The 13,655-nt window shown below is 38.3% G+C and overlaps 1 protein-coding gene across 1 annotated transcript in view; it reads right to left on the bottom strand.

Annotated features, from left to right (window-relative positions):
- Positions 1 to 13,655, bottom strand: part of ITPR2 (inositol 1,4,5-trisphosphate receptor type 2) — a 436,558-nt gene that overhangs the window by 248,841 nt on the left and 174,062 nt on the right. Inside the window, exons 25-26 of the mRNA XM_045828972.1 lie at positions 12,252 to 12,417; positions 10,501 to 10,674 (exon numbers count right to left, since the gene is read on the bottom strand). Of these exons, the coding sequence (XP_045684928.1) occupies positions 10,501 to 10,674; positions 12,252 to 12,417 (340 nt within the window). The remainder of the gene's footprint in view (positions 1 to 10,500; positions 10,675 to 12,251; positions 12,418 to 13,655) is intronic.

Raw genomic sequence — 13,655 nt, 5'->3', positions numbered from 1 at the left:
CACTGAAGGCTGCTAGAGGACATGGCCCAAGGACTCTAGTCCAACGAAGAGGCTGCGTCCACCAACACTGGTGGACAACCTCCCTCCGGACTTTGCTCAGTTCAAGCCTAAATCCCTTTCCTCCCAGAGGGTAAACACATAGCCCTAACCTTACCCCAAACCTATTTTCCTTTTCCTTTGTCCCAAGACAAATATAATATTGCTACTTTTCTGACTCATTTGATGTCATGTGAGTTAGTGTTTGATAATGATTTTCTGAGGTCCTAGAAAACACCCCCAAAGCCTTGGCTATCTGTATGTCTGATAAGTACAGTAAAAAAAAAGGATGTGCCACTCGAGTGTACTCTCCTCACTTGGAGAGATATTGGGGAAAATAGGCAATACACCCGTGACAGGTATTTTCATTGTAAATGAACAGCTGTTTTGTGAGAATGCAACAGACACCCATTATAATAAGCAATGTATAATACTTTTTATATAATACTTTTTATAATATTTATATAATAAAATATAGAATATGTTTTTACATAATCCTTGCCATGATTACATAAAATGCAGAAAGGACAGGCAACCCTTCAGTCAGCAGAGTGACCTAGCATGACGGAGCACTGTCAAGACTGTGTCTGGGACCTGAAGTGCTGGGGAAAGAAGCTCCCCAAACATATTGTAGCACACCCCGATGCCGCTGCAAGGAGGGGTGAAATGTACTGAATAGGCAAGGGAGGAAGCAGCACCTTCCTTTAGACCCACTCTTCAGCAAGGTAACGGTGCAGAAATGCTGATGCGTGGGCTCAGGACACATACGAGTACATGTTCTGATTTGAAAGAATCAATTTCCACAGTTTCCTTGTAAGCCACTTGCTGAGGAAAAGAACCCATATAGGAACTTTAATCCTCACTAACAACTTAAATTGAGAACAAATGACAAAGTGAAAATAGTAACTGTTCTTTGTAACATAAAGGGAAATCATTTTATGCTAAAACAGCATTAATTTAAATGCAGGCCAGACACAAGAGGGAAAAGATTCTTATAGTGGAAGTAATTCAAAGAGCCAAACTCAGGAGATAAAAGCTTTACATATAAGAATTTGCATTACAACCAAATAGAATGAGGATGTGTAAAGTAACATGTGGCTCAAAACCAAACTTAGTTTTCAAATCTATGCCTTGTGAAGGACTTGCTAAGTGATACTCATCTTTAGCAATCACTCCAGCAGCATTAGCTCTGACATAAATGACAGGAACAATAAATGTCATATAAACAAGTAAAATAAATATATGATGAGGTCTGGGGCACAAAATAGAAAATAAAAACAAGAAAATAAAACTCATGAAAGGCCCATGGCTGGTGTGTGCACAATGGATTGAGCACTGGCCTGCAAACCCAAGGGTCACCGGTTTGATCCCTCCCTGGTACATGCCTGGGTTGTGGACCAGGTCCCCCAGTGCAGCGCATGTGAGAAGCAACCATGAATTGATGTTCCTCTCCCTCTGTTTCTGTCTTACTTCCCCTTTGTCTAAAAATAAGTAAAATCTTTCAAAAAAAAAAACCCATGAAAGGAAAACTCAGGAAATCTCTCTCCAAAATTAGTGGATAAAAGTTCTCCATGCAATTACCATAGTGTCCCTCACAGGTCAGATCATGGAGGAAGACTGTCTAAAAACATGAACTTTTTGGTACCAAGTCATGAAGGTTAGACAGTCTGCCAGTTACTTTCATCAGGAGTCAGTCAATCACAAGTTTTGCCAAAGAAACAAAGTTTATATTGAACTATTTTCCTGCTGTGCAGAATCAAAGTACTAACACTTGGGAAAGCACAATTCTCTTTCAAGATATCCTTCAGAGGGACCTGCCTCCTTGCCTGCTTGCTTCATCAAAGAGAAAAGATCAGATGTGGTAGGCAAAGAATGGAAACCAGTTTTTGCTTTTAAAGAGTAATGGGAAGAGGACGTAATAGAAAAAAACATCAGTCAAGGAAAATGTGCCTAGAGAGAAATAGAGAAAAAGCGATGGAAGGAACGAGAGAGAGGGAGGGAGAAAAGGAAGAAAGGAATTAAATTCATTCCCTCACTGAGATAAATCTGCAAACTAAGATTCCAATGCCTATGAGGAAAGTCAATGTTAAGAAAGACAACGCAAAACACTCAACAATGAGCTTTTATCATTCCCAGTGAAATGCAAACAATCAAGAACTCTTCTGAAAGGACTTGTAAACATAAAGCTGTTTAAAATAATCATAAAGTGAAAAATACCATCCCTTACCCCAGATGGACCCCTCTGTGGTTGCCACCTACTCAGGATGATGCCTCGGCACCATCACTCAGCACAGATAAGGGACAGCTTTATGGGGAAGGAGAAAACTACAAGCTGAGTGTGAGCAAGAGAAGAGAAGGCATGTGGCCCCCTCTTTCCCTCATCCCACAAAAATGTGCTGAGCACTCTGCTGAACAAGGGTATGGGTCCAGAGTTCCGAGGAGCCGCCCCTACCTCTAGAAACTTCTTACAGGGCAAATTTGTGAGTAACCAATCAAGGCATATACAAATTTCTAGCACTAGGCTGTCTTTAGCGCCTTTTGTTGAGAGGAATTGACCAAGGACTCCAGCTTAGGGGCCCCATAGAAATTGGACTGCTCCTACTGAGGAGCAGAAGCCACAGGTCCCTTGAGAACCCAAATTTGGGTATGGCTCTTAGAAGAGAAGACAGCTGCCCCCCATCTATACCCCACCACACTCGGGAAAACAGTCTGGCCGGCGTGTAGTCCAGACGACCCAGAGTGCGTCCCTGGGAACATTTTTCAGTTAATTCTATTCCTTATGTCACATATCCATTAAAAGAACAAAAACTACAGAGTAAAAACCAGCAGATATAAATCTAGAATGCATAGGTATTACAAAGAATCAATTAGAAACACTGACAATGAAAATATAGTCTTTGAAGTAAAAAACAGATGGTTTAAACATCAGACTTTAGATCAGTGAAAGTTGTTTTTAAAAGAAGCAGGCAGCCACACAAAGGGTTTATAGATGGAAGATAAACACAGATATACCAATATAGACACACAATCCCTGTGGAGAATAATTAACAACCAAAATAAATAACAGGAGTGAGCACTCCTCTTGAAAGCACTGTGGTGCCCGAGTGACCTGCTTCTCAGCTCTATATAAAGAGGTGGGTGAACATAAAGGGCAATCCTGACTTAACCCACTCGGATTCGATTTCCTAAGTTGATCCCTCCTTCCTATATTTAGAAGGTGACATGTATTTGAATGGGATGAATTAGTAATGCCACTGATCGTGCCAACTCCTTATATTCTAGCCTTTTAGCTTCCAGCCATGATGGTATAGTTACTAACGTCCTGGAAGATGAGTTTAACAAAGGGAAATATCATAACATACAATAGGTAATGGAGCTACAGGGGCTAGGGATGCAATGGGCTTATTACATGACCAAATCCACCCCATTGCCTTCTCTATTTATAAGAGATCAACTACAGTGATGGGAAAATTTTGGATCACAGGCTGAGATTTGTTAATGAACGGACGGTAAATTCACATTTATTGCCCAGAGTAAACAGAATTTAACCACTGAGGGGAAAAAAACCCTTCTTTATGTTATCAGAAACATATTTATTACTAAAATGAAGAATCACATGAATGCTATCTGGTCTTCTGATATCTAAGTGGGTACAAAGTTAGACCATCATGAGCTGTTTTAAAACAATGCCAATCATCCTGTGTTTAGAGTCTTTGTAAAGATTTACTGAACAAAGGATGATTATCGCCATTGGCCCACTGGACTGCACACTGCCTACTACATTATGACACATTTCATCCTGTTTACAATAAATTGTCACTGCCTTTGGCAGTTGGTTCATTGCATAATATAGATTATTTGGCTGTGTACAAGTTAGTAACTTTGTAGTTTCTCACTTTTGTCTCCATGTATTAATCTGTTATAATGAACTATTCTCCTAGCTTTTCAATCTACCTACTTGTATACATTTCTACAGTCTCCTCCCTAGTACATGCTTCCATAACCTCACACCTGAACCTGGCTAAGAGGCTCCGAATTGGTCCCCATCCCTCTAGTCTCTTCTTCTGCTGAACCATCCTGGATTCTGCCATACAAAGTTTGCCAGGTGATATACTCATATCCCTACCCAAGAATCTTCAAAGGCTCCCAAATTCCAGCTACTTCAAATACGAATCACTTATTCTCATTGAACTCTGCTTCTCTTGTTATTATTCTTGAATATATTAGCTAACTGAATCCTCCCAATCCTTCAGTACACTGAGGCCTTGCCCAAGTAGTCAGGCCCACAAGGACTACACAGCTCAGGTTCGAATCAAACACCATGTCAGATTGCTTTAAGGGTGTCCATTCTGCATGTTCACTCTTTGTCACCAAGAGCCGTATCTCGGATATTAGATTTGATTCTAGATGATCAATCTTTCGGAAGGGAAATGAGAAATTCATGTGTCTATACAAAGGCAAGTCAGCGTGACGGTGAACAGACTCAAGCAGCACTTGAAGCAGCACGTTCCAAGGAAGGCTTCTGCTCTGGGGAAGCCTGGCATCACCATCAAGGGGAGGGGTTCGGACAGGGGAGGTGTTGCCTGAAATCGGGCACCGGCAAACAGACGTCACAGGGACACATATACGGGCGCAAAATAAAAGAGTTTCCCCCTGTTGAGAACTGTCGAATGTAGAATATGATAAAGTACAAGTGCAGAGGAACCTCTCTGAGTGCACATCTAAAAGTGATACATAGAATATTTAAAATATCTTTTCTTAGTTAAGAGAAAGACGCACATGGAGACCAAAAGAAATATGTTGGCATACTTTTCAGACTTTAATAAAATTTAACACTATATTTTTCTTTTAAGGAGCTGTATCCAAATACATCAGAATTTCCAAGCAGTTATCAAACACTGGATTTATTGTTGGCCTTGAGAGCCTCAGTCTGCACCTGACAACCTGGACACAGGGTGTTAATGCCTCCTGTGCACACATACCAGGGAGAGGGAGCAAAGCCTGTCCCCAAGCAAGAAGGAAGGTCTGATCAGAGACCTGCCTCCAAACCTGAAGGAGGGGCCCACGGTACTAAACCAGGCAAAGACGAGGCCCACAGAAGAGCAAAGGGTACCTGATGTGGGTTTGGCTGGTAGAAGCCCCCAAAAAAAGGATGGAGGAGAAAACTCTCCTGAGCCCCCATAGATAAAAACAAGCCCACTGGTACTCAAGGTGGGGACTAGAATTCCCACTTATAAAGGGACTCTAAAACTCCCAAGCCAAAACATGCATTTAACGTGATTAAAAAATGTCTTATTTCAAAGGGCCTTACAGAGGCAAATGAAATCTTCTGTGGACTACACATAAGCCTCAGAGGCGTTCCACATATAAAGTTCCAAAGAATCTACATTCACAAAAAAATACCTTTAAATTACTAAGTATCTAAGTAAACATATTCCCAGGGGCTTCTGCAAGAATAGGGAACTTAAAACTGCTAATGGCTTTTTTTTACAAAACAACTAGATCCTTGATATAAAACCTATATTATGCATTTCTGGGTTAACAGAAAATAAAGAATGACCCCAAAAGACTACAACCTCCCCCTACAAAGGGAAAAAAATGTAACCTGAAGCCAGATCAGAGAAGTCCCAGAATCAAGGCAACACGGTAAGTTTCCCTGGAGGCAAATGTCTATAGTAGCAGCTGTGCAACACAGAGACGAAGGCAACTCTGAGCAAGTGTCAAATTTGAGGAGCTCAGCCAGAGACTCCTGCCTTCTGGTTTGATCTCAGGCTACCAGCGCCCCCTGACCACACTCACAGGCCATCACAAATACTCTGAAGGGGAAAACAAGCCAGATTTCAACCTCCAAGTCTAAAGTCAAACAGAAAGAAGCTCAATGTCTATATTCGAATGTTTAGAGCTGCTTTATTCATAATGGCCCAGAGTTTAAAGTAATCAAGATGTCTTTCAATAGGTAAATATATAAACAAACTGCACAACATCCAGACAATGGAGTATTGTCAGTGATTTAAGAAAAATGAGCTAGCAAGTTATAAAAGAACATGGAAGAACCTCAAATATAAAAGGTCTGTCCAGAAAAAGTCCAACTGTCGTTAATATAGTGAGAACAGTTTGCGTGACATTGATGTAACCTGGCAGCCAAGGAGAGTGCACTGGAATGCGCATGTGTGAACTATGGCAACTTCACTGTACTAGTCAGTAGGGGTGGTAGACACTGTTGAGTGAGTATGTGTACAGTGTGACCATCACGTTCAAAATGAATGAGCAAGTAGAGCGATGACTTTGCATCAAATTTTGCATGAAGCTTGAACATTCCTCAAGGGAAATGATTCAGATGATTCAGAAGGCCACAGCTATGGGCAACTGGTGATTGGCAGCTTCATCACAACAATGTGCTTGCAAATGCATCACATCTTTTGTGGAGTTTCTTTGCAAAACATCAAATCATCCAGGTGACTCAGCCCCCTACATTCCAGATTTGGTGCTCTGTGACTTCTGGCTTTTCCCAAAACTAAAATCACCTTTGAAAGGGAAGAGGTTTCAGACTGTTGATGAGATACAGGAAAATACAACAGGACAGCTGATGGCCATTGGGAGAACTGTATGTGGCCCAAGGTACCTACTTTGAAAGAGACTGCGGTGTCATTGTCCTATGTACAATGTTTCTTGTATCTTGCATCTTCTTCAATAAATGTCTCTATTTTTCATATTACATGGCTGGATACCTTCTGGACAGACCTTGTATATTGTTACATGAAAGAAACCATTTGCAAAATGCTATATACTGTATACTTCCAACTATATGACATTCCAGAGAAGGCATAGCTACAAAGAAAGTAAAACGATTGGTGGTTGCAAAGGCTCGAGAGTCCATGAGGAAGGGACAAACAGGTGAAAGAGAAAGATCTTTCAAGTCAAACTATTCTGCATGACTCTGTAATGATGGACACATTACATGTATTTCTCACAACCCACAGAACTATACAACTCAAAGAGTGAGTCTAAAGCAAACTATGGAATTTAATTAATAATAATGTATCAATATTGGCTCACCAATTGTAACAAATGTACCACATTAATGCAAGATGTTAATAACCAGAGAAGTGGGGAGAAGAGTTAACATATGGGAAAATTCAGCACTTGCTATACAATTTTTTTCTCAATATGAAAGTGCTCTACTAAAGTCTATTATAAAAAGTATATAAGCTCATAACCAAAGATGACCAAAAATGTAACAAAACAAGCAACATGAGTGAGAATCATAAGGCACTCCCAAGTAATTCAGATCCTGGAATTATTACATATGAGCTATAAAAGAGTCATATGTAATCGCAAAAATAGCAAGCAACAAAAGATAACCAAAAGTGACCACATGTATTTGAAAAAATCTAATTTCACGTCTGAAAAAGTACAATGGCTGAAACTTAAAACTCAACAGGAGAAGTAAATCGCCAATAAGAAAGATGAACCTAAAGAGACTCGGGTAGATCTAAAGACACTTTCCAGATCCAGCATGAAGTGCCATGCGTGGAAAATGTCAAACAGAACCGAATAGGTCTGGAGGCAACAACGAAGTTTAGCAAACATTTAATTAGTGTTCTGAAGCTAAAGCAAGACACTACTCCACGGACCGCCAACTTCTCAACGGAAGCAACAAGAGGCAGAAGAACTGGAATCCTAGAATCAGAAGTGAAAGAAAAGAACTCTCAACTAATAAAAGTTGTTCCTAGTAAAAAATAATGTTAAATTTATAATGTACAATAAAAGAGACTTAAAACACATACAGTAAAAATTAATAGAACCTCAGAAAAAAAATGGTAAACCTAACATTGTGGTGGCAAATGTCAGTAAGTCTCTCTCAACAGTTGGTGTCAAAAAAAAAAAAAACAAAAATAGCAGTAAATAGACAATTTAAACACAAGTAATAACCTTGATTTGCTAGTCATATATAAGGAATCCTGCACTCTTCCCCATTTCCTCAAGGCCACATGGAACATTTGTAAAGCCTGATGGGTGAAAGTGTCAAAATGCAAGTCTCAAAATATTTTTGTAAAATTGATTAGCATCGTAACTCCATTCTCTGGCCACAATTAATTAAGAATTCAATAACATGGCTGGAACTGGAGAGCATTATGCTAAGTGAAATAATCCAGGTGGTGAGGGACAAATACCACATAATCTCACCTTTAACTGGAACCTAATCAACAAAACAAACAAGCAAGCAAAATATAACCAGAAACATTGAAATTAAGAAAAATCTGACAGTAACCAGAGGAGAGGTGGGAGGGGACAATGAGGGGAAGGGGAGAAGGGTTTTCAGGAACAACTATGAAGGACACATGGACAAAACCAAGGGGAGGTGGAAGTGAGGGAGGGAGGTGGGGATGCTGAGGTTGGTGGGGGAGTGCTGGAAGGTAAATGCAGACAACTGTAATTGAACAACAATAAAATAATTTTTTAAAACAGAATTCAATAACAAAAAATTACATATACATTTGGAACTTTTAAGACTCACTTCCAAGTAATTCTGAGCCAAAGAAGAAATCATAATGGAAATGTTTAAATATCTAATACCAAACGATAATAAAAATAACATTTGTCAAAATTTATGGAATGCAGCTCCCTAAAAGAAAAATATACCATTAAATTTTTTAAAGTTTGAAAAGTATGCCAACATAAAAGCTTAGAGAATTAGTAGAATAAATATAATAAAATAGGGAACAAATCCAAAAGCTTAACAAAGCCAACAGCAGGTTCTTGAAAAAGGACGAAGTAGGTACAACTGTGATAAGGTGGAGCCACAGAAAATAAGAGACAAAATAAACAATATCAAGATTGAAAAAGGAGTATAAAGCTACAGATATAGAAGATACTAAAAGAATGTGAACAAATTTATACCAATAAATTTGAAAACTTAACATATGTGATTATAAAAATATATAGCACTGACCCAAAATAGAAATTTTAAATTTATATCATAAAGTGCAATCTTACATTAAAGAGTCTGGAATTTAACAAAAAGGCCTGAGTTAAAAATCTCAGTTGAGTCACACAGAGCTGCTTGACAGGGAGGAAATCCTTGGGTTTTGGTTGATTCATCCTTAGACCTATGATCTCTGTAATGATCTCCAAGGTTTGTTGTAACATTTAAAAAGAAATAACCTGTATAAAAATGTCTGCTGTATGACTTGGGATAGAGCAGTGATTCAACCTGTTTCATCTCATGGCACACATAAACTACTAAAATTCTATAGCACACCAAAAAATATATTTTTTGCTGATCTGACCAAAAATAGGTATAATTTTGATTCATTCACACTAGACAGCTATTGTTGTGTTGGCTGTTGTCATTTTTCAGTTTGACACTCTAAGGGAAAAGAGGTCAGTGCCCCTCACTAAATACTCAGGTATTGCATGTTTTAAAAATTCTGATAGCACAATGGTTGAAAATTGCTGATACATAGGAAGTACTAAAAAATTACTAAATGAATGTCAAATTTCCTCAGATATGCTGTGGAAGAACTCTATTTCAACAACAAGAAAAGCCTTATGAAATCACAGAAAAAGTTCCTAAAAGATTGAGTCAAAAATTTTGTGGAAAGCAGAAACCCACCAGTGGAACTTCCCTTTGGAACTTGTCAGCATTTTGATGACTCTATCTCCTAGTCTGCCGTCGCTGTTCACTACAAAACATTTTGGGTATTCCAACAAACAGAAAAGCAGGAGGTAGCTAAACCCCTCTAAATGGTTTACATGTCTGCAGATTAAAAGGCAACTAAAACTTTAGACATTTTAAGAAACTATATTATCAATTATGATATTGGCACTGGGCTGCTTATCCAAGTATTACCATCAAAATGCTGCTTAAAAAATCCTAATGGTTGTTTAGTATTTAGTGAAATGTGAAAATAGCAACTGAATAACCCACTGAAAACTAAAACTAATACAGTAGAAGGTTTATGATCACCATATTACCACTCTTTAGATCAAACATAGATTTTTGGTATCTTCACGTTGACAATAAAGTACACCATCAGTCCTTTCATTTAGATATTTTTACATCTCATATTAGAACATGCAGTAATGAAAGGAATGATTTACAAGTTGCAATAAATAGCCACAGTAAATGGTAACAACAAAAATTCACCTCCTTTCTTAGGTCTACGTTTAAGACCTGCACCTTTTTCTCCATCTTGCTCCCTCCTATTGTCCTGATTTCTGGATTATATGATTTATAGTGGAAAAGAAAAAGAGTGAAAAAGTAGGAAAATGAGGTAAGATGTGGTAGCAATTGATGAGAATTACTCAAAGTGCAGGTTTATAGTTAATTGACTTGGCAAATGAAAAATTCCATGCTCTATTACTAAAAAGCTTTTTTTCTTTATATACAATTTTGATTGTAGTGCATGCGATTTAAAAGATATTATTTGAATTATTTCAAAGTAGATATTGAAAACAAACCTCAATTGGCTCTTCACCACCTTTCACCTGATTTTCACCCATTTCTCCATTCTCATAGCTGCTGCTCTTCTCAACCCATAACTCGGATTTTTCTACGGTCAGTCGAAGCTGGTCTAGATCGGCCTTTATTTGCTTGTAGTTATCTACATCTTGATTGGACACCAGCAATTGCACCTGGAAACAGAAGAATTTCAACCCTTAATTTACCTAATGACTTTATTTCTATTTCCTTTATGTCTAAAATTCCAAGTCTTTCAACACATTTCTCTATCAGTTGAAGATTAATATTTCTAGAATTTTATGGATATTTTAAATGTATATTGACCATGAAAATCTACCTGGAAATACCTGTAAACTCTATCCAATATATTCATATGTCATTAAGAATTACATATGTAAGCCCTGGCTGGTGTAGCTCAGCGGATTGAGCATGGGCTGGGAACCAAAGTGTCCCAGATTCGATTCCCAGCCAGGGTACATTCCTGGGTTGCAGGCCAGAACCCCCAGCAACCGCACATTGATGTTTCTCTCTCTCTCTCTCTCTCTCTCTCTCTCTCTCTCTCTCTCCCCCTCCCTTCCCTCTCTAAAAATAAATAAATAAAATCTTGAAAAAAAAAAAAGAATTACATATGTAAAAGGAATGAGCCCTAACAAAGCTTTTCAAAGTGCTAAAGAGTAATTTAAAATAAAAGGTACTGTAATTCTAATTTCATTGTTAAAGTTAATTTTTCTGAGACTCTACCTGTTTTAAAAGAAGTAGAAACATAAAAATAAGTGGAAGAAAATACTGATACAGTCTAAACCTCTTATCAACTTTAATTTATCATAATTTATATGTATTATATGATAAACACATATATGTGTAATTATATCAATTTATATAATTACTCTTATTTCATTTTTAAACACTTTTAAAGCTTCCTATGGAAGACTAATGCTCTAATAAATAAAATAAATATTAGTGAAACACATGTAAGCACTTAGGTATTTATTATTAAGTCTCAAGATTGAAGTCATTCAAAAACAATAAAAAAAAGATTAGGTCCATAATAATTCCTTTCTTTTGTATGTCAACATTTTTCAGTCATATAACCAGAGACACTGAAATTAAGAACAATCTAACAATAACCACAGGGGAGCAAGGAGGGGACAGAGGGGAGACGGATTGTCCATGTGTACTATAAAGGACACATGGACAAACCAAGGGAGAGGGTGGAAGCAAGGGAGAGAGGTGGGTTTGACTGGAGTGGTGGGGAGCAAGCAGTGTGGAGAAAATGCAGACAACTGTAATTGAACAATAAAGTAATTTAAAAATAATAATAAAAATAACAAAGGAAAGATTAAGTCCATAATAATTCCTTTCTTTTATATGTCAACATTTTTCAATCATATAACATTTTATTTCAGTGCTACTGCTTTTCCTACCCAAATTTATCAGTAAATCTGAGGTCAAAATAGTAGCTATGGCAACAAAATTCCTAATACCATATTATCCCCCTGTGCCTTCCTAAATCTTAGTGCCTGTCATTTACATTAAAGATAGTAACTGAAAATCACTTATGGGAACTCTTTTTAAAATAGATCATGTCTTGGTCTATGACAAGGCCATATCCACCTTTAAATACAAAAAAAGTGTCCCCAGAAACAGCTGCACAGTCTCATTAACAGTGCAACTGTGAAGTCGGACTGGATGTTATCATCAACACTTTCAGAGCATCTGCTCTGGAACCCCCAAGGGTACTCAATCTTACCTGCTTAAATGCCTGTAGAACTTCCGCCCTCTGGCTGAAGTGCTTGAACAGAAGCTGCAGGGCTCCGGACAGCAAAGGAGGGTAGTCATGCATGATCAGATGAATGAGGACCCGCAAAAATGTCCTGCCTCCTTCATCGTCAAGTTGAACTGGATTTTTTTCCTTTCTATGAAACCAAAAATAATTATTACATAACCTATATTTATATCAAACCTACTCAAAAGTAGTTAAAACCGTGTATACACTCTGAGTCATGTCACTTCTTTCCCCAAAATGGAAAGCAAATAGGAAGACATTTTTTACTCTTTTTCTTCTTTCATGTAACTGATAAGGAAACAAAGCACAAAGGGAAGCTTGTTTGTCCACGAAAGCAGGGGTGACCAACTGTCCCAGTGTGTCCAAGGCAGAGGGGGTCTCCAGCACGTGGGTTTGCAGCACTGGCCCTGTTTGCTGGGCACACGGGAATGAGTTGGTCAATGAGGCACAGAAAAAAGATGGGAATCTGAATCGAGCCAACCTCACGTTGGTTGGGAAGACACACTCGGAAGGATGTGCTCCAAGGGCTGTTTTCCCCTAGAGCACGTGCGCACATGCAGACCACCACCACCACCCCAGCAGCTTTGTGCGCTTCATTCATGTGGACTCTGAGCAAGATTCCACTCATTGTGAGGCGACTATCAGACACTGGTTTATGCTCCCTTCCTGGGAATAATGAAACACTTGAATAGGACAACACACAGTAACAACAAAAACTAGCAAAAACAGTTTTAAAAAAGCTAAACAAACGTTCTCTAGAGATAAAAATCCTTCCAATTCCCTTGATCCTTCATTCTTCCTTGTTTGTCTTCCTGACCAAAGCAAATGCAACAAAAGGCTCAGTATATAAACTCGTTTAGGCTCTCATGGCGAATCGGCAACAAAAATGAATGCTAGAAACTCAATAATTTGTCGCTTAGACATTTTACTTTTTTGGTTTTCTTTTTGACTGCTATTAATTTCACTTCTGAAATCGAAGGAAACAAGTTTAAATAAAAACAATACACAGCAGGGCTCCCGATCGCAAAGGAGGGCGGTCATGACACAGGCGTTTCATTTTCTCTAATCACCGATATTTACAATTGGCAGAGAGTATCTTTATTTCTCGTGTATAAAGTTAATGGTGACAGTGAAAGAAGTGACTTCCTTGCCTCAAATTCCTCTGATTTAGGGAAGTAATGTTTTGCAAGATGCAGCACTATCTGTACCAGGGGAGCTAAAGGTCATTGGTGTGCTGTCATTTATTTGATGAAAGAAAAAGAATTCAGGGAAAAGTTCGATACACTGATCTCAGTTCTCTTGGCCTTTCTTTTTTACCTGACCTAAAGAAAAAGTTTTGATTTCTCTTCTACTGTAAATTAGCAGCTT

Source organism: Phyllostomus hastatus, unplaced genomic scaffold, assembly GCF_019186645.2.
Source record: "Phyllostomus hastatus isolate PE091 unplaced genomic scaffold, TTU_PhHast_1.1 phas_scaffold_93, whole genome shotgun sequence".
NCBI classification, from domain to species: domain Eukaryota; kingdom Metazoa; phylum Chordata; class Mammalia; order Chiroptera; family Phyllostomidae; genus Phyllostomus; species Phyllostomus hastatus.
The sequence above is the reverse complement of the archived record's forward strand: the minus strand, read 5'-3'. Positions and strand labels throughout refer to the sequence as shown.